Genomic DNA, 25,769 nt, shown 5'->3' on the forward strand with positions numbered 1-25,769 from the left:
CTTTGGGTGTATGACAGAAATGATATAGCTGAGTCAGATGGGTGCTTTAGTTTACGCTTTTTGAGAAATCTCCACCATGATCTACAGCGGCAGAATTAATTCACACCCCCACTTACAGTGAATAAGGGGATCATTTCCTCCAAACCCTCACCAGAATTCGATGTCATTTGTTTTCTTGATGATAGCCACACTGATTAGGGTTAGATAGACCCTGGTAGTTTTAATTTGTATGTCTATAATAACTGAGCATGCTGAACCCTTTTTTAAAAAATGTTTACTAGTCATTTACGTCTCTTCTTTTGTGAACTCTGTGTTTAGTTCCATAGCCCACTATTTTATTGGAATATTTGTTTTCATTTTGTTTAGTTTTTAGCTTCTTTGTGTATTCTATAATAAAGATAGATAGATGATAGATAGTTAGATAGATAGATAGATACATACATACATACATAAATACATACATACATACATAGATACATACATACATACATACAGAGAGAGAGAGAGAGAGAGAGAGAGAGAGAGAGAGAGAGAGACAGATGGCAAAGATTATACATCATTCTGTGAACTGTCTCTCCACATGGTTGTTTCTGTTTTTTAATCTCCTGAAGCCCTCCTTGTTAGCTGCTGGTCTTATTTTTTTACATTGAAATTTAAAATATGTGTGTTTTCTTATAAATAGCTGTCATCTCTTCATAATCTATATACCATGTATGCAGTTCAGACCTCAGCATAAGAAGGTTAGAACTAGGAGACAGACCTTAGAATAAAGGCACTTATTGATCATGTGACATAGCTGGGTAGCAAGTGTGCTTGAAATTTCAAACACCTTTCTTTGGCTATATTTGAAAAGAAAGCAAGGCATTTATAAAATCACTCCCCATGTGTCCATGGTGACCTTCCCTGCACAGAGTAAGTTCCCTCTTTGCAATGGCCTTCCAAACAGAATCTGATTCATATGATGCCCCTTGCCCCATTCCTTCCTTACCTCTGCCCTCCCAACCCTGGTCTTGTCATTGACCAGTTTCACTGCAGTCTCGCTACCACTGCCTCTTCCTTCCACTTGGAGCGCTGTCTTCCTGTCTCTCCACTGCCTTCCCTCACGCTGCCCTGTCCCTCCACCGCCCCCGTCCCCTCCATCATCTGTCTCTGTCTTTGCCCCTATCATCTTCTCCTCTTCCCACTCTGGTTTGACTCTCAATTTCCACAGAAAACATTTTCCTGACTCTAATATACTATACTAATAAATTATATATTATATATTAATATATCATATTAATTAATACATTGTATGCTAGTTAACATTTTATATTCTAAGTATATATCAATATATTATAGACATATACATGTGGACAGGAACACCATAGTTATTTATTTCGCTATCCTATTGTTAAATTCCTACATGAGTTTCTACTTAAAACTATTTATGAATCTGCTGATTTTCATGTCCCTGGGGCTGATTAAAACATTCAGGACAACAGGAGTCTTCTCTTCTCTGCCGATGGATATTCAGTCCCTTTAGTGATGTCTGACTTAAAACAGCTGTAATGATAATAAAAAAGAAAAGATAGATGTGTGGAGGCAAATTTATCACATTGGCCTTGAATTGAGGGAGTGAAGGTATAGAAATCCTGGACTCATGAGTAAATAATTTAATGTAATAAAATTCTTCTTCATGGACAATAGTAAAGGAATGAAGTTAAATCTCAATTAAAGACATGAAAAAGTCCAGAATCCTCAATGCACTCTTGTATTTTCAGGCATAAACTATTTGCTGGAGTCTGGCCCTGGATATATGAAAAAGCAGAGCTTCGTGAGACATTAAAATTTGAGCTTTAAAATTAAGTATAAGGATATTTATACAAAGCATTGGATTTTTAATCACTCTATTTTGGGGAGGTTTTATGTATGCGTGGCATAAAAGCTCCTGACATTTCAGAATGACAGTAATGGATGGTGAGTGAGGAGGTATGCATGGAGGAGAGAGGAAAGAAATGGGACTCATTGTCTAAGAGAATATCAGAGGGCAAGGCTGTTTGGTTTAATCCTTTGGGCAGATCACTGAAATAATTTGATGCTCAGCCAATGAATATAGAACATATTTTTAGAGTATAATCTCAGTGTCCAGTTCATTCAAAGACAAATTGTTTCTGAGACCATCGCTGTTGGGTTGCGGATGTGCTCCTGGATCCAACTTTAACTTAGTAGCTGGAAAAGATATCAGCTCTTATTTTCCAAGGCTTGCGTGTTAGTATATCTTGGCTGTATTGATCTCACCACCTTTCCTGAAATTGTGTTGCTTCTGTGGTGTATAACTTAATTCCATTTCTGCTAGGTAGAAAACTTGAATCTCTGTCCTTGAGAATATTACAACTGAGATATGAATGACCGCCAATGAAAGCCACATATGGACACAGAGATGCACAAATCTTCACCTTCCCAAATCTACCTTTGGTTCAAAATAGAAGGAAAATATATAAGAAATAAATCTGAACAGTAATTAAGGGATTGGATGACTCTGTAGTAAGACTTTTCCTTTTTTTTCTTTTCTTTTTTTTTTGAGAACTTGTAGGTAAATTTGATGCGATGATCTGAAATATTTCCAGAATATTATTTCAGGTTATAAACAGGATTTCACTGTTAAAATAACTGCTTTGCATATAACAAAGTTCTATATTATTATTGAATAAAAAATATAAATGTTAAGATTTCTTTCTTGCAAATATGGATACTTTTAAACTCAATAAAAAATTGGTGATTTTTTTATCAGTCATTAAATGTTTCTCAAGAAAGGGATAACGAGACTAAATCAAATTATAAGAGCTGCATGATTTCCAGAATAAATTAGTAGATTCCAAAAAAATCTCAGTTTAATTTCAAAGTTAATCTGTTTTTATGGGAAAAAAGAAGTAGCCTTTTTATGTCATATTAAGCTTTTAAACTAAGGAAAATTTGTTTTCAAAAATAGCTTATCTAGCTTTGGTTGGCCCTACACCCATGTGTATATGGGTGTCAGTAACTTGACTGAGTCCATTATCAAAAAATAAAATTAAAAATTAATAAAAAGAGCAAGACTGCACACACCCTTAATCCTATTACTCTCCTAGGAATGCAAACACAGGTGGGTTTTCGAGTTCCAGACCAGACAGGGCTACATAATGAGACCTTGTCTCAAAACAAGGAAAAATAAACAGAAATGTATGACATTGGTAATGGGAAGTGCTGTGGATAATATGGGGAATGGATTTGGATGAGATCATATTTTATTGTGTATAACATTCTCAAGAATGAAGAAAAACGAACAAATGATTTATCTAATACTAGCTCACGTGATGGTTTACAAACCATTAATTTGACAAAACCCACCTGAAAGAAGGGACTCTGGACATATGTGTGGGAGATCATCTTGTCTCATTGAGACAAGAAGACATGCCCACCATGGGTAGCAGCATTCCCTAGGCAAAGGTCCTAGACTGTGTAATAGTAAAGAAAGTACTCTGATCACTGGCATGTGTGCACTAATTGACCACCCTCTGTTCTTGACTGTGGGTGTATATGACTATATGCTTCAGAGTCCTGATGCCTTGACTTCCTTCTGCCGTGGATTGTAAACGAAAATGAACCATTTCTCCCCTCAATCGCCCTTGTCAACTTATCACTGTAACTAGAAAAGAACTCAAGGAGACTCTTGGATAAATCTAAGTTAATAAAACATTCATTTAACCCATAAAGAGTGTGCTCTGTATCAAAAACAATTTATTTTGGCTTTTAAATAAATATACCAACAAAATCAGATTCTTGTTTGAGAAATATGCCTACAGAATTAGATTAACCCATGGCATCCCTGGTCCTGGGAGGAGCTAAGAAATGTAGAGGGACTAAAATCAATGCCTGGGGCTTGAAAGGTGGCTCCGTTGGTAAACAGTGCCAACCACATGAACCTGGGAACCAGGGTTTTGATCCCCAGAGCATGTAAAAACCAGGAGTGGCAGCAAAATTCTGTAACCCCAGGTCAGGAATACAGAGACAATGGACACGTAAGGTTCATCAGCCAGTCTGCCTACCAACATTGCTGTGTTTCCTGTGCAGTGAAAGACCAGGTCTCAACAAACAAAGGTGAAGAGGCACTGAGGAAGATATTCAGTGTCCATCTTAGGCTTCCATACTTAGCTACACACACGTACACATGTACCCTCACACACGTATGTATTCATCCATGTTAACGAGTACACACACCACACATACAGTTAAAAGACAGAGTGAGAGAGGAGAAGAGATGGAAGGAAATGAGAGGGGAGAAGAAGAAAGGACGGAGAGGTAACAGGAGAGAAGAAGAGTAAAAGGAGAGAGGAAAGAAGAGAAGGGTCTCAAAGAAGACAAAAAGTCAGACTCGCGTTTATTATGTCCATCATTTAGTAATAATTGTTGCCAAAACAAAACCGGGGCTCATTATAGCCTTGCTTTGCCCCCTTCCATTTGGCCATGAGCTCTCCTTTTAAAGTTGATTCTTCTCAAACAAGTTTCACAGAGAAATGGGAAATGGGCAGCCTGAGTCACAGATGATACTTAACGCTGAAAGACCTGGACCTAACTCCATTGTATCTCCCAATAAACTGTCCTTCTAAAGAAGGTACCTGTGTTGTGTAGTGTCTCTTTGTTATTACCCAGCCCAGACTCTTTGCATAGCACGGGACATTGAGGATTCTGATACTGACTTCATTTGACCACACAGGAACTGCAGAGTTAAGTCTAAGTAATTTTTTAAGGACAATAGAAGCTTTAGTTTCTGTTCAAGTCAAATTCTTTCCAAATCTATGTCTAAATGTCTAAATTCCCGAGTAGTTAAGATAAAAAAGCACTAGTCATTTGCGTGTGTGTGTGTGTGTGTGTGTGTGTGTGTGTGAGAGAGAGAGAGAGAGAGAGAGAGAGAGAGAGAGAGAGAGAGCACTGTCATATGAGCCTGTTTTTAAGTGTGTGGAAGAATTAAAAGAGATTTATAAGGAATCTTGGCCCTGCCATAGCTGGAAACGGAAGTAGATACATGCTTCATGCAGAGAGCTATCCAACACACGAGACAAAGGCTTCCCTAACTTCACTTTCTCCGAGTATTTCAATATGTCAAAAGATATTGTGGTGCAAATATTCTGTCACATGCATTCACAAGCACAAACTCACAATTATTAGAATCACAAATAATACATTTGTACTCTAAAAGGACTGCTACAAGCCAATTCTCCCCATAATAGTTTATTAGGAAGTCGGAAATGTGCGCATGTACTTGTAGTGACTCTACTTCTGTTTTATGTGTTGAATATTCATGTAAAATGCACAAGCTGAGCCTCTCTCCTCCATGAAGGGCCCATTGATGACCCTGCCGAGACCCTCCCTTCCCTGTCAAATAGAGGACCGCCCATTAGCCAGTGTTGCTTTTTTTTTTTTTATCACTATGAAGAACAGGGAACTTTTATTCTTTTTTAAAAAATGGCCTTTCAGATTCAGTAACAGCATGTTCTGTTCCTCAGGACACAAGGGACGATCGAGACAGGCCGCGGCTGGACTCCATGGTGCTGCTAATTATGAAACTGGACCAACTAGACCAAGACATCGAGAACGCTCTCAGCACTGCCTCTTCCCCATCCAGCACCCCGACGAACCTGCGCCGGCATGTCCCGGTGAGCCTCTTCCTCCTAGTGGAGTAGCGCCTCTCCGTGTCTGTTTTGCTATTTGTTATTAGTGTTTGTTTAGCTTTTTTTTCCCCCAGAAACTGGGGACTGACACTCAGGTCTGACTCACACCAGGCAAGCAAGCTTCCACTTCGCTAGATCATCAGTCCTGTTTCTACTTTGAGACACGGACTCAATATGTTGGCCAGGCTATTGCTATACTCACTGTATAGCCCCAACCGACCTTGAACTTACTACCCTCCTGCCTTTGCTGCTCAAGAAGCTAGGATTACAGGTCTGTGGCCTTCAAGCCCAGTTAGAATAGTTCCTCTTATCTCATATGGTCTCTCTTACTAGTGAAACATCTTTGATAATGGCATCTACTGATAAATGAAACAGAACCCCCTTGAGATCACTCAGTGGTTTCTGTACATCACACAGAGAGTCCACAGACCTTAGGAAACTCTGCTTCCTGGGGATTAAACCCTCTTTGTTGTAGTAGTTTGCAAATATGACTATATCTACTATTCTTTAACAACATAATGCAATCATTACAAATACTACGTCTATCTGGATAAATAATTTTTCCAGTTTTTCCAGTTATGACCAGTTATTTCTAAGACATAAATTCCTACTCTATAATCTTACACTACATGGGAAAAAAGCATGTTTTAAAAGTATTTTCTGTATGGACAGATGAGCGGATGGATGGGTGGATGGTTGGGCGGGTGGATGGTTGAGTAGATGGATGAAGGGTTGGATGGGAGAATAGGTGGATGGGTTTTGATGGGTGGTTGAATGGGAGATGGATACATAGATACAGGTGAACTACTTGTGTATACTGTGAAAAATAATTCACACGAGGGTGACTTCTTTGTAGTCTAAAATATACTCTGAAAAATAATTAGAAAAAACATGAGAATTTTATCCCATTAAGTTTATATGACAGATGCGCCAATGTGATTCCAAAACTCAATATAAAATTTAGAAAGAATAGATCCTAAAATTGACTCTACCCTTTACATATTTATTAATAGTTTCATGTTAAATGGCTTGGTTTGGGTAGACCTAGCATATATAGCATAGAGTTTAACTATAATTAAGCTGCATCTGTTTTCTATTAAACAAGGATTTGCTTTGCACAATAATAAATGAACTGAATCAAGAAATTGATATTTAAGTGAGATACAAAATGTAGAATATCACATAGGCAGGTTTAAGGACCTGGTGAAGCAGAATTCTTTTGTAACTAGTTTATTACTTAATATAGTTTTCCTATTGATTCTGAGGTAGAGGAGCACCATGTGCATGGTACTCAGTGTGTTCCACATATGTCAACAAACATATGCCCCATAATGTTGCAAGATGAGTAAGATGTAAAAAGTTGATGATTGCGTGTGCCAGAGTTGGCACAGAAATAAACCCAGCCAGGCACAATCCAGGCTACAGCATTCAACCAGGCTACAATGAGAAGCTGATATCTCTAGAACAACAACCAACATAACAATCATCCAATTGATATGAAACTAGATTTCAATCTCGAAAGCTGATAAAAGTGAAATTTTCAGTTTTAGTAATCAGGAATTTTTTATCCTTCAAGGTTCATTGCACTTATTTTCTTTTTAGTGAATTGCATATAAGCAACAATTTAGAAAAAAACCCTATTTCTTCTCTCCCTAATGCTGTCTTAGTTGCTTGCACCTAGTTTCATTCTAGCAAATAGACAGGGGACCTAAGTGGAAGAAATGCAGTAAAAGCAATGTCCTAACAGCCTACAGGAAGAGATGCTTTAATTTGATTGATGTATGAAGAGAGGACAAAAATTTCACACTCATTTTTCTCTAGCACTTTTAAAGGCAGAAATATCTTATTTTTCATGAGGCCCTAGAACTTGTTACCTCCTTGCTATTTATGGTATCTGATGTATGTTTTAGTGGTTAATTATTATTATTATTACTACTACTACTATTGGTTTTTTGAGACAGGATTTCTCTGTAGTCTTGGAACCTGTCCTGGAACTAGCACTTGTAGACCATGCTGGCCTCAAACTCACAGAGATGCACCTGTCTCTGCCTCCCGAGTGCTGGGATTGAAAGCATGCGCCACCACTGCTGGGTTTATACTTTATATTTTTTAAGTTTTTCGGGGTGATGTGTTATAATTTTGCACACATTTTAATCTCTCTTGTCTCTCTCCAGCCAATATTTCTCAGTCCCCATATATTAAATAGAAAACCACGGTAGAGAGTTCTACAAAACACCATGTTTTTTTAACTTCATTTCAAAAAGTAAGCTACCCCCTGCCCTCTGGGGCTTATGCAGTAAAGATAAACCAAACACGTGAGTTTATATACATGATGATTGAGTCATTTGTCTATATCAATGATTTGCACTTCTACATAAGTCGTAAATTGGACTTTAGTATTTCATAAACTATCTCATGGACTCTAATCATAATTATTACCATAATTGTTGCCACTATAAACATAACATCTGTTTCTAAGATCTCAGTTTATCATCAGTTGAAATAAAGCATAATAGGTTAGCAGAAGCATTGCAAATGTTAGCGACTGGAGGTCCATTTGGATCCCAGATTTATAACTGACTACCTAAGACCATAAGAAAACTGTCTAATTTCTCAGTGGTAGGCTCATGCCCGAGAGAGAGGAACACACAAAGATGAACTGGTTTACTAACACCTGGTTAGGAGGACAGAAGAAAAAAACATACATAAGAAGAAGTGCATGAATCTAGCCCAGAATATGCTTGACCATTGTTGAGTCTCTTCTGTTTCCTTCAACACTCAAATTAGACAATAAACAAGACTTACATAGTACACATCCCTGAGTATCAAAACTACTTTTCAATCTTTACAGTTGTCTGGGTCACCCTTGGTTTTCCTTTCTGCTCTTTAGTATTTGAAGTTAAAGTTAATCCTATCTCACCTGCACTTTCCATTCTTTTTGATATTTATGCCATGGAATGAAAGGATTATGGTGTCATGATTATGATCTTGGTCATCTACCAAGGAGCACTAACCTACTAAGAGACATGGGAGAGACTACCTTAGCCCCACGCTCCCACTCTGCCGCTTATTTAACTTTTGCAGGAAGAACAGGGCTCACAGTGAGGCAGTGACTCCTCCACTAACACGCCCACTCTATTTAAAAACACTTAGAAAATTCCAAGAATGAGTTATCTATATAATAAAGACTCTAGATAGAGATAGAGACTGGGGTGATGAAGAACAACTTTTATGTGAAGTCAAACATAAAAATGGAAGGTGTAAAAATTTGGAAGAAGCTGCCTAGAGAAAACCTAACAAACTGGCTATGCCTCAGTAGATTCTCCAAATCCCCAAATCTGATTTTGTGTCTTGTGGCTCCAAATCTTGACTGTGGCTGAGCAGCCCACTGTGTGCCAGTCTATTATGGCCTAACTAAGGATAAGAATCTCTTAGAATGAGTGGTCGATGAGAGATCGGGTGGGGCTAGAAGAGAAAGCAGCAGTAGTCGGTGCACACTAAGCTTCGCAAGGGTTGCTTCATTTGTTCTCTTGGTCCTGATGATGACCCTTGTGAGCCTCAGGAAAGATGAGAGATTTGTCAGTTGGGATGTGAGAAGTTTGCCAAGAGTCACACAGCCATGAGAGTCACTTCCACGTCTTTCCAAAAAGTCAACTCTCATTCTGCCACATTGTAAACATTCCCAAGGACTTTCTTTTCAGCTGCAAGATATTCTGAGTTTGAACCACTAATTATTGTTCACGTGCATGTGGAACCAAGTTGATATTGATAATCTTTTTAGGACACTTTAGCCACACTATTGAGAATCTTAAGAAATACATAGGCTGGGGGGCTGGAGAGATGGCTCAGTGGTTAAGAGCATTGCCTGCTCTTCCAAAGTTCAATTCCCAGCAACCATATGGTGTCTCACAACCATCTATAATGAGGTCTGGTGCCCTCTTCTGACCTGCAGACATACACACAGACAGCATATTGTATACATAGTAAATAAATAAATAAATAGATAGATAGATAAATAAATAAATAAATAGAAATACATAGGCTAAGGCCAGTACTGGCCTTTTGATGGAGTTTGGACGATATCCTTCCGTGTTTTTCAGTCTTCCAAATATTCTAAGTGCCCCCAGTGATTAAGACTCTATGCAGTACACTGTAGACAGTATATCAGCATATAAAGAGGAGAAAGGGAGAGAGAGGACATTGCTCTTTTTCATTTCAGACATAAAAACAAAAACTTTCTCTTTTGTCAACCATCTCCCTGTTTCAACCCTTTTCTGGCCCAAATTTTCATATTCTTTTTACCTAGTTTGTGTTCCTTGAATTGATTCTTAACTTCTTATCAACTAATTCTGTGCACCCTGCCCCAGATCTGACATCCTAGGAGTCATTGCGTCATTCTTACCATCTGAGCTTGCTTCCCGCGTTGACTTTCACTGCTCCTTTGTTCTCTGCAGCTTCTCCCATTTCCTCCTGATCAATTACATTTTATGGGCATTGATACCCTCTCTTCCTAGTTTTGCCCTTTATATCTTCTATCAAGATTCTTGATTTAATTTTTCCTGTTGAATCACTTTGAATATTCTCCTTAGGAATCTCCTGCTTCCTCCTCCTCCTCCTCCTCCTCCTCCTCCTCCTCCTCCTCCTCCTCCTCCTTCTTCTTCTTCTTCTTCTCCTTCTCCTTCTCCTCCTCCTCCTCCTTCTCCTTCTCTTTTTCCTTCTTCTTAATGAATACCACCAGTGAAATCTTATTTTGTGATATGAACATCTATGTAAAGGATGAATCACAAATTCCCACTATTTTGTGCTGCAGTTGAATGGTATGTGGGCATGTTCCATGGCACATGCCAGTCTGGATAACAGATCACAGTGATAACTCTTCTGCACTGTGTATTCCATCTACCTGACATGGTGAAAGCATGAGGGACCGATGATACTGGAGGGCCTGATTATTCTACAGGGCATCAGATGAATTACAAAAGCAAAAGTGGGCAGGATAGTGATAATTTGGGTCTTGTTCTTTTCTTAAGATGGTTGAGTAGGGAAGGAATGAGTGTGAGATCTTGAAAGAGCCTGTCTGTGATTTATCACAGTGAGTACAGAAAGAAGTATTTCTACTAAACTTTCTATTTGTGGACCTATGAAATTGCTTCTTTAGTGGTGTTTCAGGTCCTCAGCAAACAACACAGCAGATACTTTACAAGGTTGAGTTTTGAGGTCAGGGCCTGAGATTTAATATCAGCTCTACCATGGAAAGTGAATTTAATCCAGAGATCTGCCTTGAGTCTGGGTGTCATTTTGTCTCCAGGGATGATAATAATACCTTCCACATAGGAAGGGCAAAATGGAACAGTTATAGCTGTAAAGTGTGGTCTGTGCAAAGTAACAACCCAAGGCTGATAAATTGAAAAAAAAATATTTCACCTCATACTTACTATTGTGTGATTAGAAAGATAAAAGATTACCCTCTCAACTGCATCATTATGTCATGGATGGGCAAAATAAATGCACAAAACCCCTGCTATTTAGAAAAGGTAAATTGAATGACTTATTCCTCGTGGCTATGTATTTAATGTCTATAAGCTACCTGTTTATTGCTGGTATCCATTTCATATTAATTCAACTTGAAATTAAAGGAAGCCATATTTTATTTAGAAGAAAACATGGCTTTTGTCTTCTATGGAAAGTCACAAAATAGTCTGATCTGAAGTCATTTCAAAGCACAAGATATTTGGTTAAATTTTGTACTTCACCCAGCCATGTGCGGACAGATGGACACACAGACACACGGCGTAAATAAAGCGGTGTCACTTTGCACACTCATGTACATGTTAACTGCCTCCTACTACATTCCATCTGCAGAAAATGAGTTTCAATACTATAGACAGTTTGTAATTTCATAGTGGAAAGCACTGCTTACATGGTGAGCAAAGACTGGGAAGATGTTTTCATGTGGCATTCACAAGACCCTGCAAGGAAGTCTGGAAGGCACCTAATCTTTTTACCTCTGGGATGCAGTGAGTTACTGGAAGTCACATGGGGGGAGGACTGCTGGTGGGAGGAAATGAGCATGTAGGGGGCAACTCTGTGCCTTTTCTTATGGCCATGCATTTGTTCTTTAACAGGATCTGGAATCCGGATCTGAAAGCGGGACAGATAGTATCTCGGTAAATCAGGCGCAGGTCACTCTGTCTTCTAACACTGACTCCACCGATTCATGGTCCGCTCCAGAGAGCACTTCTGGAACCAAACCCAAGGCAATGGTAAGTTGTAAAAAGAAAAAATCCCACACCTACAGTCAGTGTTATTGAACGTGAGGTAAGCATGGATTGCACGCTGTTCAGTGTGTAAAGACTATTGGACTCTTATCTGATTCATCTTGGTATAACATTACTCTAAAAAAAGTATCCTGTTTATTTTTTTAAAATAGTTACATAAGTAATTCACTAAACTAAGCCCTGAATCCATAATTATGCAAAATATGTTCCATGAATTCTGTTGCAGAACTTTAAATAGCCAAGAATATAAAATGTGGAGGTGAGTTCTCCCATGTTGTTATCCTGATCACACCACATACTCATTAGAAAATTTCTAGACTTTGTTGATGGATGGATGAGTGAATAGATGGATGAATAAAATGTTGTCTGAGATGATATGATAACATGCAGAAGTATAGATGTATAAATACTCATATTTTGTGAATATTCAATGATGTAGAACATGTAAAGCCTAATATTTAATGGGGTGTAAATTATTCTCCTAGCTGCCTTGATTGGCGGACCTTGCAAAGCCATCTAGACAAATGGAAAGGAGACTTTCCGCACACAGGAACACAGCACAGTCAACTCTGAATAAAACATGTTTTCCTTTAAGGAAAAAGTGAAGTGCAATAGGAAAATAGCATTTGACTCTAAAAGGTAACATTTATGGGGGAAGTAATTACTGCTTCAAATATCTAAAGTCCACACAGTTCCAAAATAGCCTCTCCTAGTTGGGTGAAAATCACAGAGCCGTATTATTTTTTTAATCCCCATGTTAGCTTAACACAGAAAAGTGAGTTTGGACTGTTTGTTTTCCTGTCTTTAAAATAAAAGCAGTTCTAAAATGGGACCAAAAGAATACTCTGAACTTAAGATGTGGTAGATTTACTGGGATTTAAAGAGACTCAAAACACACTGTTGGCAGAGTAGATGAGCCTATCCTTAGTATTTACATAGGTAGGAGTTAAGTTGCCTGTTATCATTTGTGTCTGGATTATTTGATGATAAACACCTACTGAATATCTACTACATACCATGTACTACGCTAAATTGGGAAGAAAAAGGCTCAGAGGAATAATATATTACCCACATCTTTAAATGGTTTCTATTTTATCAAAGGGGGTAGGTACTTAAACAGTAAAATGCAAAAAAAAAAAATGCTTCAGTGTTGTGAGAGTGCTATATGTGCAGGGAATAAAAGACATGTAGAATGCCAGTTTAGGATACAGTAAAAAGACTGTCAATAGTAGCATTGCTAATAGGTAGACTCTAAAAGAAAGTTGTTCTTTTACTTAATGATAAGCACTCTTGACTTACCATTTTATAGAGATTCTTTAACATACCGTAGAGCTCTGTCATGCTGTCCTTGTGTCTTCAGTGACTTAAGTCCTTCATGTATAATTTAATGTAAAGATGTTACATGAAAATGTTTGAATCTGTAGGTTCTGATGGTTCAGTTTGGAGAGATGTATTTGCCTTATGTTTTGATAGAAGTTCAGCATTTACAGGAAAAAAAATGTACTAGGATTGGGGGTTAATGGGTTTTTTTAGCTGTAGAAACCTAGAGTCTTGCAAAGTTGGATGCCCATGTGACTACCACCCAGGTCAAGACAAATTCTGAGACAGGTTGAAATTGGGGTCTGGATTGTATATTTTCCTGTCACATAGTCCTCCATTTGTCTGAAAATTATATGATTAAAAGCAAGTGGTGCTTGCAGCCATTTATAAATTCATTTTACATTTTCTCTAAGACTTTTTTTTGACAAGTGTGCTTATTTGTGAGGCATAATATAGTAATTTGATGTATGTATATAGTGTGCCATGATCAAATCGCCATAATCGACATTTGTCTGAGATCCTACATGTTGAGACAACAACCGTAAGGCAGGGAGAGCTAACTGTGAATGACTTGGGTTTTGAAGCTTCAAAGCCTACCCCTAGTGACACACCTTTTTCAACAAGGCCACACCTCCTGATCCTTCCCAAATAGTTATACCAACTGGAACCCAGATGAATATTTTAGCAATATTTTGAGTTGATGAGCATAAGATGAGTCTGTTTTCTTATATGTAAGCTCATAACTTTTCCATTGTTTTTAAATTTTCACTATGGAGATCTTTTAGGTTTTTTCTTTCGATTTTTAAATTACCTTTATTTGTCTGTTTGTGTGGGTGTGTGCATATGCACACAAATGGACGTCAGAAGACAGGTTGCACAATTTGAGCTTTTAGCAGAGGGAAAATTGCCTGTCATGATCCCAGAGCACAGCTGTTCACTCTGAGGTCAATGAGAGGCCAGTTCATTTACCCTATTCCTTTTCCCACTGCTGTCATGATAGAATAAGATAACAACCTTCCCAGTCTGACATTCACTTGTCAATGTAGTTCTCTCTAAAGTTTGTTCATGTTTGGAGGTAAAGGAGGGGCGGAGAATATGTGTAATATATCTAATTCTGCTTCATTGGTTAGTTGGGGTTTGTTTGTTTCTTACTCTTTTTTCATTAATTGATCTTTTGTTAGTTTGGTTTCTGTCGTTCACTTGCAAAGTATTAAGTTTTATTGTGGCATTTTTCAAACAAATTCATTGTGGTTGATTTTTCTGCCTGTATCCCTTCCCAGCCCTTGTATCATTCCCCCATCTCATGTCACACAGGTCCTTTTGGTCTCTTTCTGCTTCCCACCCTGCTCTCTCAACACCACTTTTAACCTTTCCTTGGTCTCCTGTCTAGTTTGAAAGCTTTACTCGCATGTATTTTCACACACATATATGCATATAATCACATATATGGCCATCCATACCACAAGTTAGGATCTTCATATCATAGAGAACAAGCTTGGTTTTATGCTTTTGTTTTCTCTGAATTTGGGTGGCTTTGCTTAATAGAATCCTTCTTATATCTATCCCAATTTCCTGAAATTTTCATTTTTCTTTAAAACTTAGGGAAATCCGTCGTGTAAATGGACCGCAATTTTATTATCCCTTCATCTGTTGATGGCCAACTAGGCTGTCTCCTCTTCTTTGCTATTATGAAATGTGCAGCAATAACACGAGTATAATATGTGTATCTCTGCAGGAAACTGGGAGTTTGGGAGGATGCCCAGGAGTGGTACAGTTGAATCATCTGGTAACTTTAGTTTTAAATGTTTGAGAACACTCCATGTTGATCTCCAGAATGACTGCACTAGTGTGCATCCCAACACTGTAGAATCAGCCCTCCTTTGTTCCCACATACTAGCCAAATGTTCCTGTTGATAGCTCTTCTGAATTAGGAGACATGGGATTCAAGGTGGTTTGAATTTGCATCTCGTTGATGGCTATGGATGTTAGACACTTTTTTAAGGATTGTTTTATTTATATGTGGTGGGTGTAAAGCCACAGGGTGTTGGATTCTCTGAAATTGTATTCAAAGACGGTTGTAAACCATTTGATGTGGCTGCTGGGAATCAAATTCAGGTCCTCGGCAAGAACAATAATGTTCTTAATCTCTGAACTATCGCTCCAGCATGTTAGACACTTTTTAAAAAAAAAAACCATACCTTTCTTCTTTTGACACCATTGGTTCATTTCATCAACCCACTTTTAATTAAAATGTATTTTATTAAAATTAGAGACATTTAAAGACACTATCTTTTTGTTTGGGGTTTTTCTTGTTTGTTTGTTTTTGTTTGTTTGTTTGGTTGGTTTTTTTTGAGACAGGGTTTCTCTGTGTAACAGCCCTAGCTGTCCTGGAACTAGCTCTTGTAGGCCAGGCTGACCTCGAACTCATGGAGATCCACCTGCCTCTGCTTCCCAAGTGCTGGGATTAAAGGCGTCCATCACGACTGCCCAGCTAAAAACACTATCTTAATACAGGCAAGGGGATGTGTGCCAATAATCCCAGCACTTAAGAGACTGAGGCAGGAAAAGGGTGAGTTCAAAAGAACCTGGGCTACATAGAGAGACTGTCTCATAAACAAACAAACAAACAAACAAAAAAGTGGCAGGGAAGATGGCTCTGTGGCTAAAAGTGATTGCCCTACAAGTATAAAACCCTGTGTTAAAATTTCTAGAGCCCACATAAAATTCTAACACATAGAGAGGGCATCTATAATAACAAAACTTATACAAAGAGAATGGAGGTGAAGACTGGAGAATTTCTAGAAGCTATAGGCCAGCCAACCTGATGTATACAGCAAATAAACAATAAGAAGACCCTATCTCATCTCAAACAAGCTGGAAGGGGAAGACCCACACCAAGGTTGTCCTCTGACCTCGGCATTGGAGCCATGGCCACATTCACACACACAAATGTGTACACACATTTTGAACATACACACCCACATACATTAATTAACTGACTAGAATAATCTTATTTTCTTTTTATTCACTTAAAAAGATATGGTCCATGCTATGTTGTTCTCCAAATTATATTTTAGCCATTTTCATATAACCACAAATTGCTACTCTAATTCATTGCCTCAGAACAGTCAAGGAATAGACATTCCTGCTTTCTATAGTGCACAGATCAAAGAACAGGAGGTTAAAATGGCATGCACACAAGAGAAAAGCAAGTTCCACAGCAAAAATTTTAATCTTAAACCCCAATCTATTTTAGTTTAATCTATATTTGGTTATACAACATGACATGTCTTATGTTAACTATTATCATGTAGACTTTTTAACAAGACTGGTAATTTCATGTAGAAGCATCCACTATTTAATCCCAAATACATCTCTACACATGACAGCGGCAAGTACCCCTTTTACTAAACTCCTCCAGAAAAAGGTTCTGATAGCATTTCATAATGTCACACAGTATTAGTTTTCATACACTAAGAAAATTGTATACTGAAAGAAGTGACACACAAAATTGTGTGTGCAGGTATGTGTACTCAGTGTGTGTGCTATGTGTGCCCAGGTGAGCATGGAAGGTCAAAGAGCATCTTTCAGGAGCGAGTTCCCTCCTTCCACCATATGGGTTCTGAGGATCAAGCTCAGGTCACTGGGCTTGATGAAGAGTCTTTTCCTGCTGAATCACCTGACATTCATCGTTTTAAAGAAAAGTTATTTAGACATATCAAACATCAAGAAATTTGAATTGGTACAGTTTACAATTTCAACCAAAAATGCCATTATTAAAATGCCTTTGATGTTGGGGTTTTTTAATGTGGCAATTCTGTTCTGACATAGTTATGCAATAATGTAAAGCATGTGGAATTTTTAAAAAAAATACTTGCCTTAGTCCATGAAAATCATTATTGTTTATGAAAAGAAAAAACAGAACAGAATTTGCAGCTTTGTTGAAAGAGAAACTATTCCAACGGAGGGCTAAAAAATGTTCCTAAACATGAAATCAGTCATTGATCATTATGAGAAATTGCTTACAATTTAAATTCTACAATTTAAAACCATCGTGGATTCCACTCACATATTTTGGATTTGTAAATAATAATTAAATATGCCACTTACTAATGTAGGGCTTTGAGAAGCACTTTTTTCAGTTACCTACTTTTATATTTAAAATCGATTCAAGAATTCTCCCACTGTGTGTGAGCTGTAAGAAATGCCATCGGTTTCCGGTGGGTTTCCAAGTGACACAGGACAAGCTGGCATGGAGTGTGTTCATGGCCTCCACCAGTGCCTCCTCACACATCTTTTCACTTTTGATCTTGGAGTTTCAGTTTGCCAAGATGGTGTCAAACTTGTGCCTTCACGTCCTGGTTAATACCAAACTCCAAATTACACCATTGATGGATGTTGTGGGTTAACAAAAGCATCTTTCTTCCTTTCCTGCTTTGTTGGCATTGGTCTTGGCATAAGGTGACAGGGAAAAAACCCTCCAAACTAAAAGACAGGTCAAGAAAAGGGGAGCAGTGTGAAGTGTGCATATTTCATTAGGTCAGGAAACAATCTTCACACATCTCATTTACCAGGAACAGTACTACAGAGTTGCATCTATAACCAGAGATTATTGGCAGAGGCTGCTTGTTTTTTCCCCACCTGCTCAGACCCGGAATAAACACACAGAAGTTATATTATTTGTGATACTGTTTGGCCAATAGCTAAAGTGTCTTTCTAGCTAGCTCTTATATCTTAAATTAACCCATTTCTATTAATCTGTGTATCACCACGTGGCTGTAGCTTACCAGGCAAAATTCCAGCGTCTGTCTCCTCCAGCAGCTACATAACTTCCCATTGACTCTGCCTTCTTTCTCCCAGCATTCAGTTTAGTTTTCCTGCCTAGCACTATTCTGCTATGCCATGGACTGAAACAACTTTATTCATTAACCAATAAAAGCAACACATATACAGAAGGATTTCCTACACCAAGAGATGTGATCAAATAAATTGTACTCTAGATGTTACCATAACAGTGAAAAATGTTGGTGCCCTGTGTGCCAGTGTGAGTTCTTATATCCAGTTCATAATTTTATCCAAAATAAATAACAATTTGCAGTTATTTCTGGGCACCATGGAATGGCAAGTCACCAGACTGCCACATCACAGCAACCAGGAGCATAACTCATAACTCTGAGCAAAAATAAAGACCAGTAAGCCATCCTCACTAACAGTAAGGATGTAAGTAACAGAAGAGTAAGACAGTTCTGTCTGTCTCCCTCACTGACCTAATTGTCCCAAAGTCCTAATCACGTGTGCAGTGTCTTCCCATGTTTTCTACTGTGATGCTAACAGGCTGATAAATGATTCTACCCTTGGCCTTTGGCAGCCTCTGTGCTCACTGCTTCAAGACAGTGAAAGCTATATGTGATATTTATAACCAGCAATTCCACATGGATATTCAATGCCAAGTAGACCAAGTTTCCACAGAGGCCCTCCTGGACTGTAGCTGGTGGCAAGGTCTATCACATACCTGTAACATGAAGGGGCCTGTTTGTTGGGTATCTGTCCCACCCATTATCCCATAGCCGGCAAGCCCCAAAGAAAATCACACACAGGACTCCATAAGATTATAAACTGATTGGCCCTTAGCTCTGGCTACTTATTAGCTCTTATAACATATATTAATTATCCTTATCTATGTTAGCCACATGGCTCAGTACCTTTTCTAGCTGGGCAGTTCACATATTGCTTCTTCGGTGATCTGGGCAGAAATGGTGGAGGAAGCTTCCTGCTTCCCAGAATATTCCTGTTCTCATTGCCCTGCCTCTACTTCCTGTCTGGTTGACCCACCTATACTTCCTGTCTGGTCAATCAGCGTTTTATTAAAATACATGATTGACAGAATACAGATAATTCTCCCACACCATTTCTTTCTCTTTTTTTTAAACAAAGGAAAATACCCATAGTCCATTTGTTGGGAATGTGGGCATAGTATTTCAGGCTACTTCCTGCTGGGTGGGGGCGCTGATAATCTTATGGGGACCTAAAGAAAATTTAGAGTTATAATGAAGTCCTGACTGGAGTATCCTGTGAGACCTGATCATCTCAGGCAGCATCTTGAATCCGTTCTGGATGTAGAACTCAGACATCTGGGTCATTTGTTCCTACTGGGGATTTCTCAGGTGGTCTTCCTTGATCAAATCTGATTTCTCTTAGCTCAGAATGAATCCACAGCCTCTCATTTCCTGTGGAAACAAAAGCAAATTCTCTTCTTGAAAGTAGCATACCTTTTGACTTCAATTTTGAAGCCAAGGTATTTTCAAAATATCTCTCTTGGATTAATTTAGCAGCATTTATAAGCAAATATCTTTTAGCAGCTGTTGCTCCTTCCTCAGCATTCAAACAATTCAAAGAGAGCATAATAGCATACAATATCAAGATTCTCTGTATATTTTCCATCTTTGTTTTAACCTCTATTTCTTTTATTTTTATTTTTACTTTTTGAGACAGGTTCTCTGTATATCTTTGTCCTGGAATAACTCTGTAGACCAGGCTGTCCTTGAACTCACAGAGATCCACCTGTCTCTGCCTCCCCAGTGCTAGGATTAAAGGTGTGTGCTACCACACCTTGAACTCAGAGATCTGTCTGTCTCTGCCTCCCAGGCATTGGGATTAAAGGTGTGTGCTACCACACCTTGAAGTCACAGAGGTCAATGTACCTCTGCCTCCCAAGTGTTGGGATTAAAGGTGTGTACCACCACACCCAACTACTTTCTTTCTTTCTTTTTTTACTTTAATAACTTTAACATTTATCCTGCATATATGTTTAACACTGCAAACCATTTAGAGGTTTTCTTCATCTTTGAATCTATCTTTACTGTATATCTCTCTTTTTCTGATTACATGAGTCTTTAAGAAGAGAATTAAAGTCGTGGCTTTGACGGATACATCCAGCCCATTCCTTAGCTTTCCAGCCTCATGGCAGAGGTACTGCTGGAGTCATTTTTATTGCCACAACTCTATGGCGTTTTAAGGTCCCTGCCAGCAAGCAAGCTGCAGCATTCTGCTCACAGACCACACTCAGTCGGACTGCCTGCCTAAAAGAGTCAGAGTTTGCCCTGGCAGGATGGCCCAGAAAGCTGGCATTTTAAAATGGCACAGCTTATTTCCTGCTACAGCTGAAAACTGAAAAGCATGTGGTCAGCTTTTCATCAACACTATTTAAGTGTTTTGTGGCAGGACCTCTTAATGAGCTGCAGAGTTTTGCAGCTAAAGCTGAGTCAGGAAGCCCCTCTTAGATGAGAGTCTTGCTTGCCTCTAGCAAGCAGCGCCGACCTGAGAAATTGCTGCCACCAAGAAGACATGCTTTAGTCTATTCTTTCCCAAGCTTTCTCAGGCTTTCTGTGGATGCAGTTATTCACATGGGAGCCATCTGTAACATGATGGCCGGCTTACTTGTTGGGGTATCTGTCCCGCCCATTACCCCACAGCCAGCAAGCCCCAAAGAAAATCACATACGGGACTTAAAAAAAAAAAGAGGGGAAATGGCACGGGAGAATTGTCTGTAAACTGTCAATCATATTTTAAATAAATGCTGATTGGCCAGGCAGGAAGTATAGGCAGGAAAACCAGACAGGAAGTAGAGGTGATGCAATGAGAACAGGAGAATTCTGGGAAGCAGGAAGCTCCCGCTGCCACTCTTGCCCAGATCACCAAAGAAGTAGCATGTGAGCTGACAGCGGAAAATGGTACTGAGCCACATGGCTAACATAGATGAGAATAAAAGGTTAATATAAGCTATAAGAGTTAACAAGAAGACTGAGCTAATGGGACAATCAGTTTATAACCTAATGTAGACTCTGTTTTATTTTCTTTGTGACTTGCCAGCTGTGGGGTACTGGGCGGGACAGATACCCCAACAAGCTGGCCCTCATGTTACACATACCAAATTTCTAAATGATGACATAAATCTGATTATTTCTCCCCTTCATTTTAGTATTCTGAAGGACATCAATCTAAACATTTCAAATCATACAAAAGAACTATAAGAACATGGAGTTGTGTGTTGCTTATCCTTACTGTGCCCTGAGACCCTCACCAGCTCATGCCTGTGGTACCAGCATTGGGGAGAATGAGGCAGGAGAATTGCTGAGAAAAGACTGAGTGAAATATACGGTGGGTTCAAGAACAGCCTGGAAAACATTTAAAAACTCTATTGAAAGAGGGCTGGAGAGAGAGGGCAGTACAGAAGAGGGGAGAAGAGAGGAGAAAAGAAGAAAGGACAGAGGAAGAGAAAAATTGGCTGTTCTTGATATTTACTGAGTGTTTTATATATTGGGTTCTTGGTGTGTGTGTGTGTGTGTGTGTGTGTGTGTGTGTGTGTGTGTGTGTTTTCAAATCCATATTCTGTGCTCTGTAGCTCGATGCTGCCCCTGCTGCTCTGGATGGGTCTCCATGTCCCCACCGTATTAACATGATACTGTAATTCAGAAAATCTACCAGGTTAGTGGGGGTCTCAGAAAATCCACTGATATCCCCAAAACCAACTATCCCTTCTGTCCTGTGGATGGCTAGCTCCACTTCCTGTTTGAGTTGTGTTGATCTACTTTGATGCCTTCTCTGCGAAGAGGCCATAGCAATTTACTAAATGGGCATTTACTCAATTAGACACGCTCTGAAATGCAGAGTCATGCAAATCATTCAGTGCTGTGCACACTGTGTGTTTTGGAGCAACACAGAATGCCACCCCCTCCCCCACAAGCAGGGTTTATTTTTATCTTTTGAAGTATTGGGCTTTGAACCATCCATAGCACAAATTTCATTTAAAGAGCAGACTAAACAAGTAGGAGGGGGGGAGGCGTGATGCGGAATTTCTGTGTGAGCCCTGGAAGTCTCTGAGATGGAAGCTCCCCACCAGCAGCATTCTGTGTGCATCCCTGGGCTTGCTCACCCCTGAGTCACAAACCCTGGACTAATAACCAAACCAAAGAGCAAGAGAGCCGACTACACATCAGCATAGCCACACTGAACCATGGCCTAGGGTGCTGTTGGGCTGAAGAGCTCAACACTTCTGACCTCTAATTTTAGATATAATTCGTAACAGTTTTTAGTGCTTTGCTTATATTTTGCAATAAATTCTAGTTTTAACAAAACGTCTTCTTATTTTTTTTAACCTCTATTTAGTCTTAGAAACTTTCATGCGTATATAAGATGTATCTGGATCATGCCCATCTAAACATCTAAATCTCAGCACAAACAAAATTTTGATTTAAAATTATTGCACAAGCAAATGTTGACCAAGTGTTTAACGTTGCATTTGATATTTGGGGCATACATCAAAACAGTGTGATCATTCTGCCAATGGTAACGTATTTATAGCTTTTCTGTCTGTGTCAGATACATTATTATGTATCACTATGCTGGGAAGCTCTGCAAAATTTTTTTCATTTTCAACATTTCTCATATAGTTTTAACAGCCAATTTGTGAAAGGAAAAGTTTTTATTAATACTGTCTAATTACCTCACACATAAGATAATTGAATGCATTGTCTTAATCAAAAGGTAAAGGATCAAATGATAGCCACGTGCATGCCCATTTAATCAGCTACGAAACTACCTCATATTTTTAATTAAACAAATACCTTTAAGATTTTTAATGTAGCTGATCTCTCTTACCACTACTGTTGTGAGACCAAACTCTTCTTTTGTTCTCCAAAAGCTATAATGTTACGGTGTCTATGCATGAGCCACTGTAGTAGTAATCATAAGTGGGTGATATTTGATGTTTGGTCAGAACCTTTGGAGTCCAATCCCGAGACAGGAATTGCCTGGGGACGGCTTATTGATGAGCGCCGTAAGACATGGGCGTACATGGACAGGAAGAAGGCAGCACTGAGCAGAGGCAAAGTTGGCGTGAGTGGGTGTGCAGTGAATTGCAGCCTCAGCCCAGTTCTCTGGAGCTGGGGTGGCTCTTTGGAGTCGTCACAAACTGAGGAAACGGGACTGTTGCTGTCCATCCCTGCACCAGTCTATTTTGGTCCTTGACTGCCCCTAGAAAGTTGTATAACCTTGACTGAGGTAGTGTCTCCAGGTCAAGGACATTTCCCAACAATGTATACAGCGGCAGCTGTTGGCAGCTGCTGCTCTCCAACAGCAGGGAAGTTCAGTCGTGGGATCTAATCGGGAAATTTCAGAATATCAGGACTCGTGCCATGGTTTTTGCCTTCAGGGACTGCGTAAGCTGGTGAAAACGGCAGCTACTTGAACACTTGGTTATGAAAAGACGGTGTTATCTATGAGAAATCAATGTTATCACCAAATTCACTTAGAAAATCCTTCACTTAGAACTTCCCAGAAGAAGTAACAATGGAACAATTAGCAAGAGTTCCCCAGGTAAAAAAAGTGTGGAATCTCATGTCAAAACCATCAGAGATCCATTAAGCTATCTGGACGGGGCATCCTAAGAAACCTAATTTGTGGTACATGCAACAATAACAGGCAAAAAACGTGGCCAGAGTAGTCTTCAGGAAAAATGTGGGGGACTGACAAGATGGAGAAATGGGCACTGCTTGAATAGACGTGTGGGGATTATTTTTAAACAGGAAATCAAGCTGATTTCTATTTTAAAGAACTTGAATCCTACTAACAGTGCAGAAAAATGAATGCAGAATGTGGAAAATGTCATCACAGCCAGCAAAGGAAAGGATGAGAAGTTGGTATGCAAATTCAGGCCACAGAGCACGAAGTCCTGAAAAGGACAAGGGTCGGGACTAGGAAGATACAGGTCAGTCACTTGACTGGAGGCAGAACTGACAGAGTTTGACAGTGGCCACTATGGACCACTTGGGAAGCTGAGAGAACAACCAAGTCATCGAGGAAGATGGAAAAGAAATAGCAGAGGCAAGAAAGAAAAGGAAAAATAGTGAGTTTTCTTTTTTTAATCAATTTTATGAAACTAATTTACAGACAATGTAATAGAGCATTGTTAAGTGTCCATGATTCAAGGAAGGTTAGCAATAAAAGACAAAGACTAACAGAGGAAGGCTTGCCGTCCGGAATCCAACAATTTATGTTTTATGGCTTTTCTAGGAATGCCACTTATACCAACTGTGAGCACAAAGAAAGTTCTCTTGCTTCTTCTTCCATCACTGCAGGCATCCCACATCATCTTATTCACTACCTGCTTAGGATCTTGGACTCCCAGGACTCTCGCCAAAGATCCTTAAAGAACATAATGCATGGCTCCGTTTCCTGATGCGGTGATAAAATATCCTGACGAAAGCAACTGAAGGGAGAAGGGGTTTATCTGAGATCAAGATTTGAAGTTGGGGCAGCTGGTCTTAAATTCACAATTAAAAAGCTGGGTGGTGCACACCTTAAATTCCAGCACTCCGGAGGCAGAGGCCAGTGGATCTCTGTGAGTTGGAGGCCAGCCTGGTAAACAGAGTGAGTTCCAGAATAGTCAGTACTGTTATACAGAGAAACCCTGTCTCAAAAAACTAAAGAAAATTAGGAGGTGAGAGAGATGGAGGGAGAAGGAGAAGGGAGAGAGAATGAACGAATGCACCTGACATTCCCCCTCCACTTACACAGTCTCCTATTTTCTGATCCCAGGCAAGAAATGGCTGCACCCACAGTGGGTGGCTCTTCTCACCTCAGCTAAGGCAAACAGGATAATCCCCACAGGCATGTCCAGAGGTCCAACTCTCAGATGATTCCAGATTCAGTCAACCACTGACTCTGACCCCAACCCCAAATGTGGAGGGGCAGCAAACGGTTTTTGAATGCGCAGCAACCGAAAGCAAATTCAAAATCACATGCGTGGTGAGCGTGTGATGTTTGCGTCATCACGTGGCTGTGTTGCATTTCACAACATCACTACAGCCTTGGTTCTGAACACACGTGTGTCCTACAACGTGTGTGCACTGGGTGTGACATCACAGCACATGACCAGTGGACGCTGCTGGTGACTCCTTGGTTCCGAATCTAGACATGTTAAACTGCCGTGATCTACCGTGCACACGAAGCTGTGTGCTCATACAGAAACACTGTCAGCTAACTGGAGAGCAAGGACTGGGTGGTTTCCTTCCGTCACTTCTCGGCATGGAACTATCAACTCACCATACGTTTAGGTTGCATTGTGGTGGGCTGATTTTTAATATTGCTGTCTGAGTTGCTACCTTGAGTTTTGTTTGCTTGTTTATCTTAAATGAAGATTAGCTTTGGATGGAAGCAGAGTTTCTAATAATTTCGGATATGGCCTTAAACATGTATCTCTAATTTCTTAGCTTACCTCCTTACGCAAAGCAGTGGCTACAGCATGGACAGTTATAAACAAAAATATTAGAGTAAGAGCACTTTCTATTGCAAGCATGAGGAGCTGAGTTAAGATTCCCAATACCCATGTAAGGAGTTGTGGCCACATGCCTGTAATGCCAATAGCTGATTTAGGAAGCTGAGACAGGAGGATTGCTCTCTGGGGCTCACAAGCCATCAACATAGCTGA

The 25,769-nt window shown here is 39.5% G+C and overlaps 1 protein-coding gene across 1 annotated transcript in view; it reads left to right on the forward strand.

The window, feature by feature from the left end:
* Dlc1 (DLC1 Rho GTPase activating protein) overlaps nt 1-25,769 on the forward strand; it is a 360,174-nt gene that overhangs the window by 90,258 nt on the left and 244,147 nt on the right. The window contains exons 3-4 of the mRNA XM_048456595.3: nt 5,523-5,672; nt 11,810-11,947. Coding sequence (XP_048312552.3) covers nt 5,523-5,672; nt 11,810-11,947 — 288 coding nt within the window. The remainder of the gene's footprint in view (nt 1-5,522; nt 5,673-11,809; nt 11,948-25,769) is intronic.

Source organism: Myodes glareolus, chromosome 23 (assembly GCF_982192425.1).
Source record: "Myodes glareolus chromosome 23, mMyoGla1.1, whole genome shotgun sequence".
Taxonomy (NCBI): domain Eukaryota; kingdom Metazoa; phylum Chordata; class Mammalia; order Rodentia; family Cricetidae; genus Myodes; species Myodes glareolus.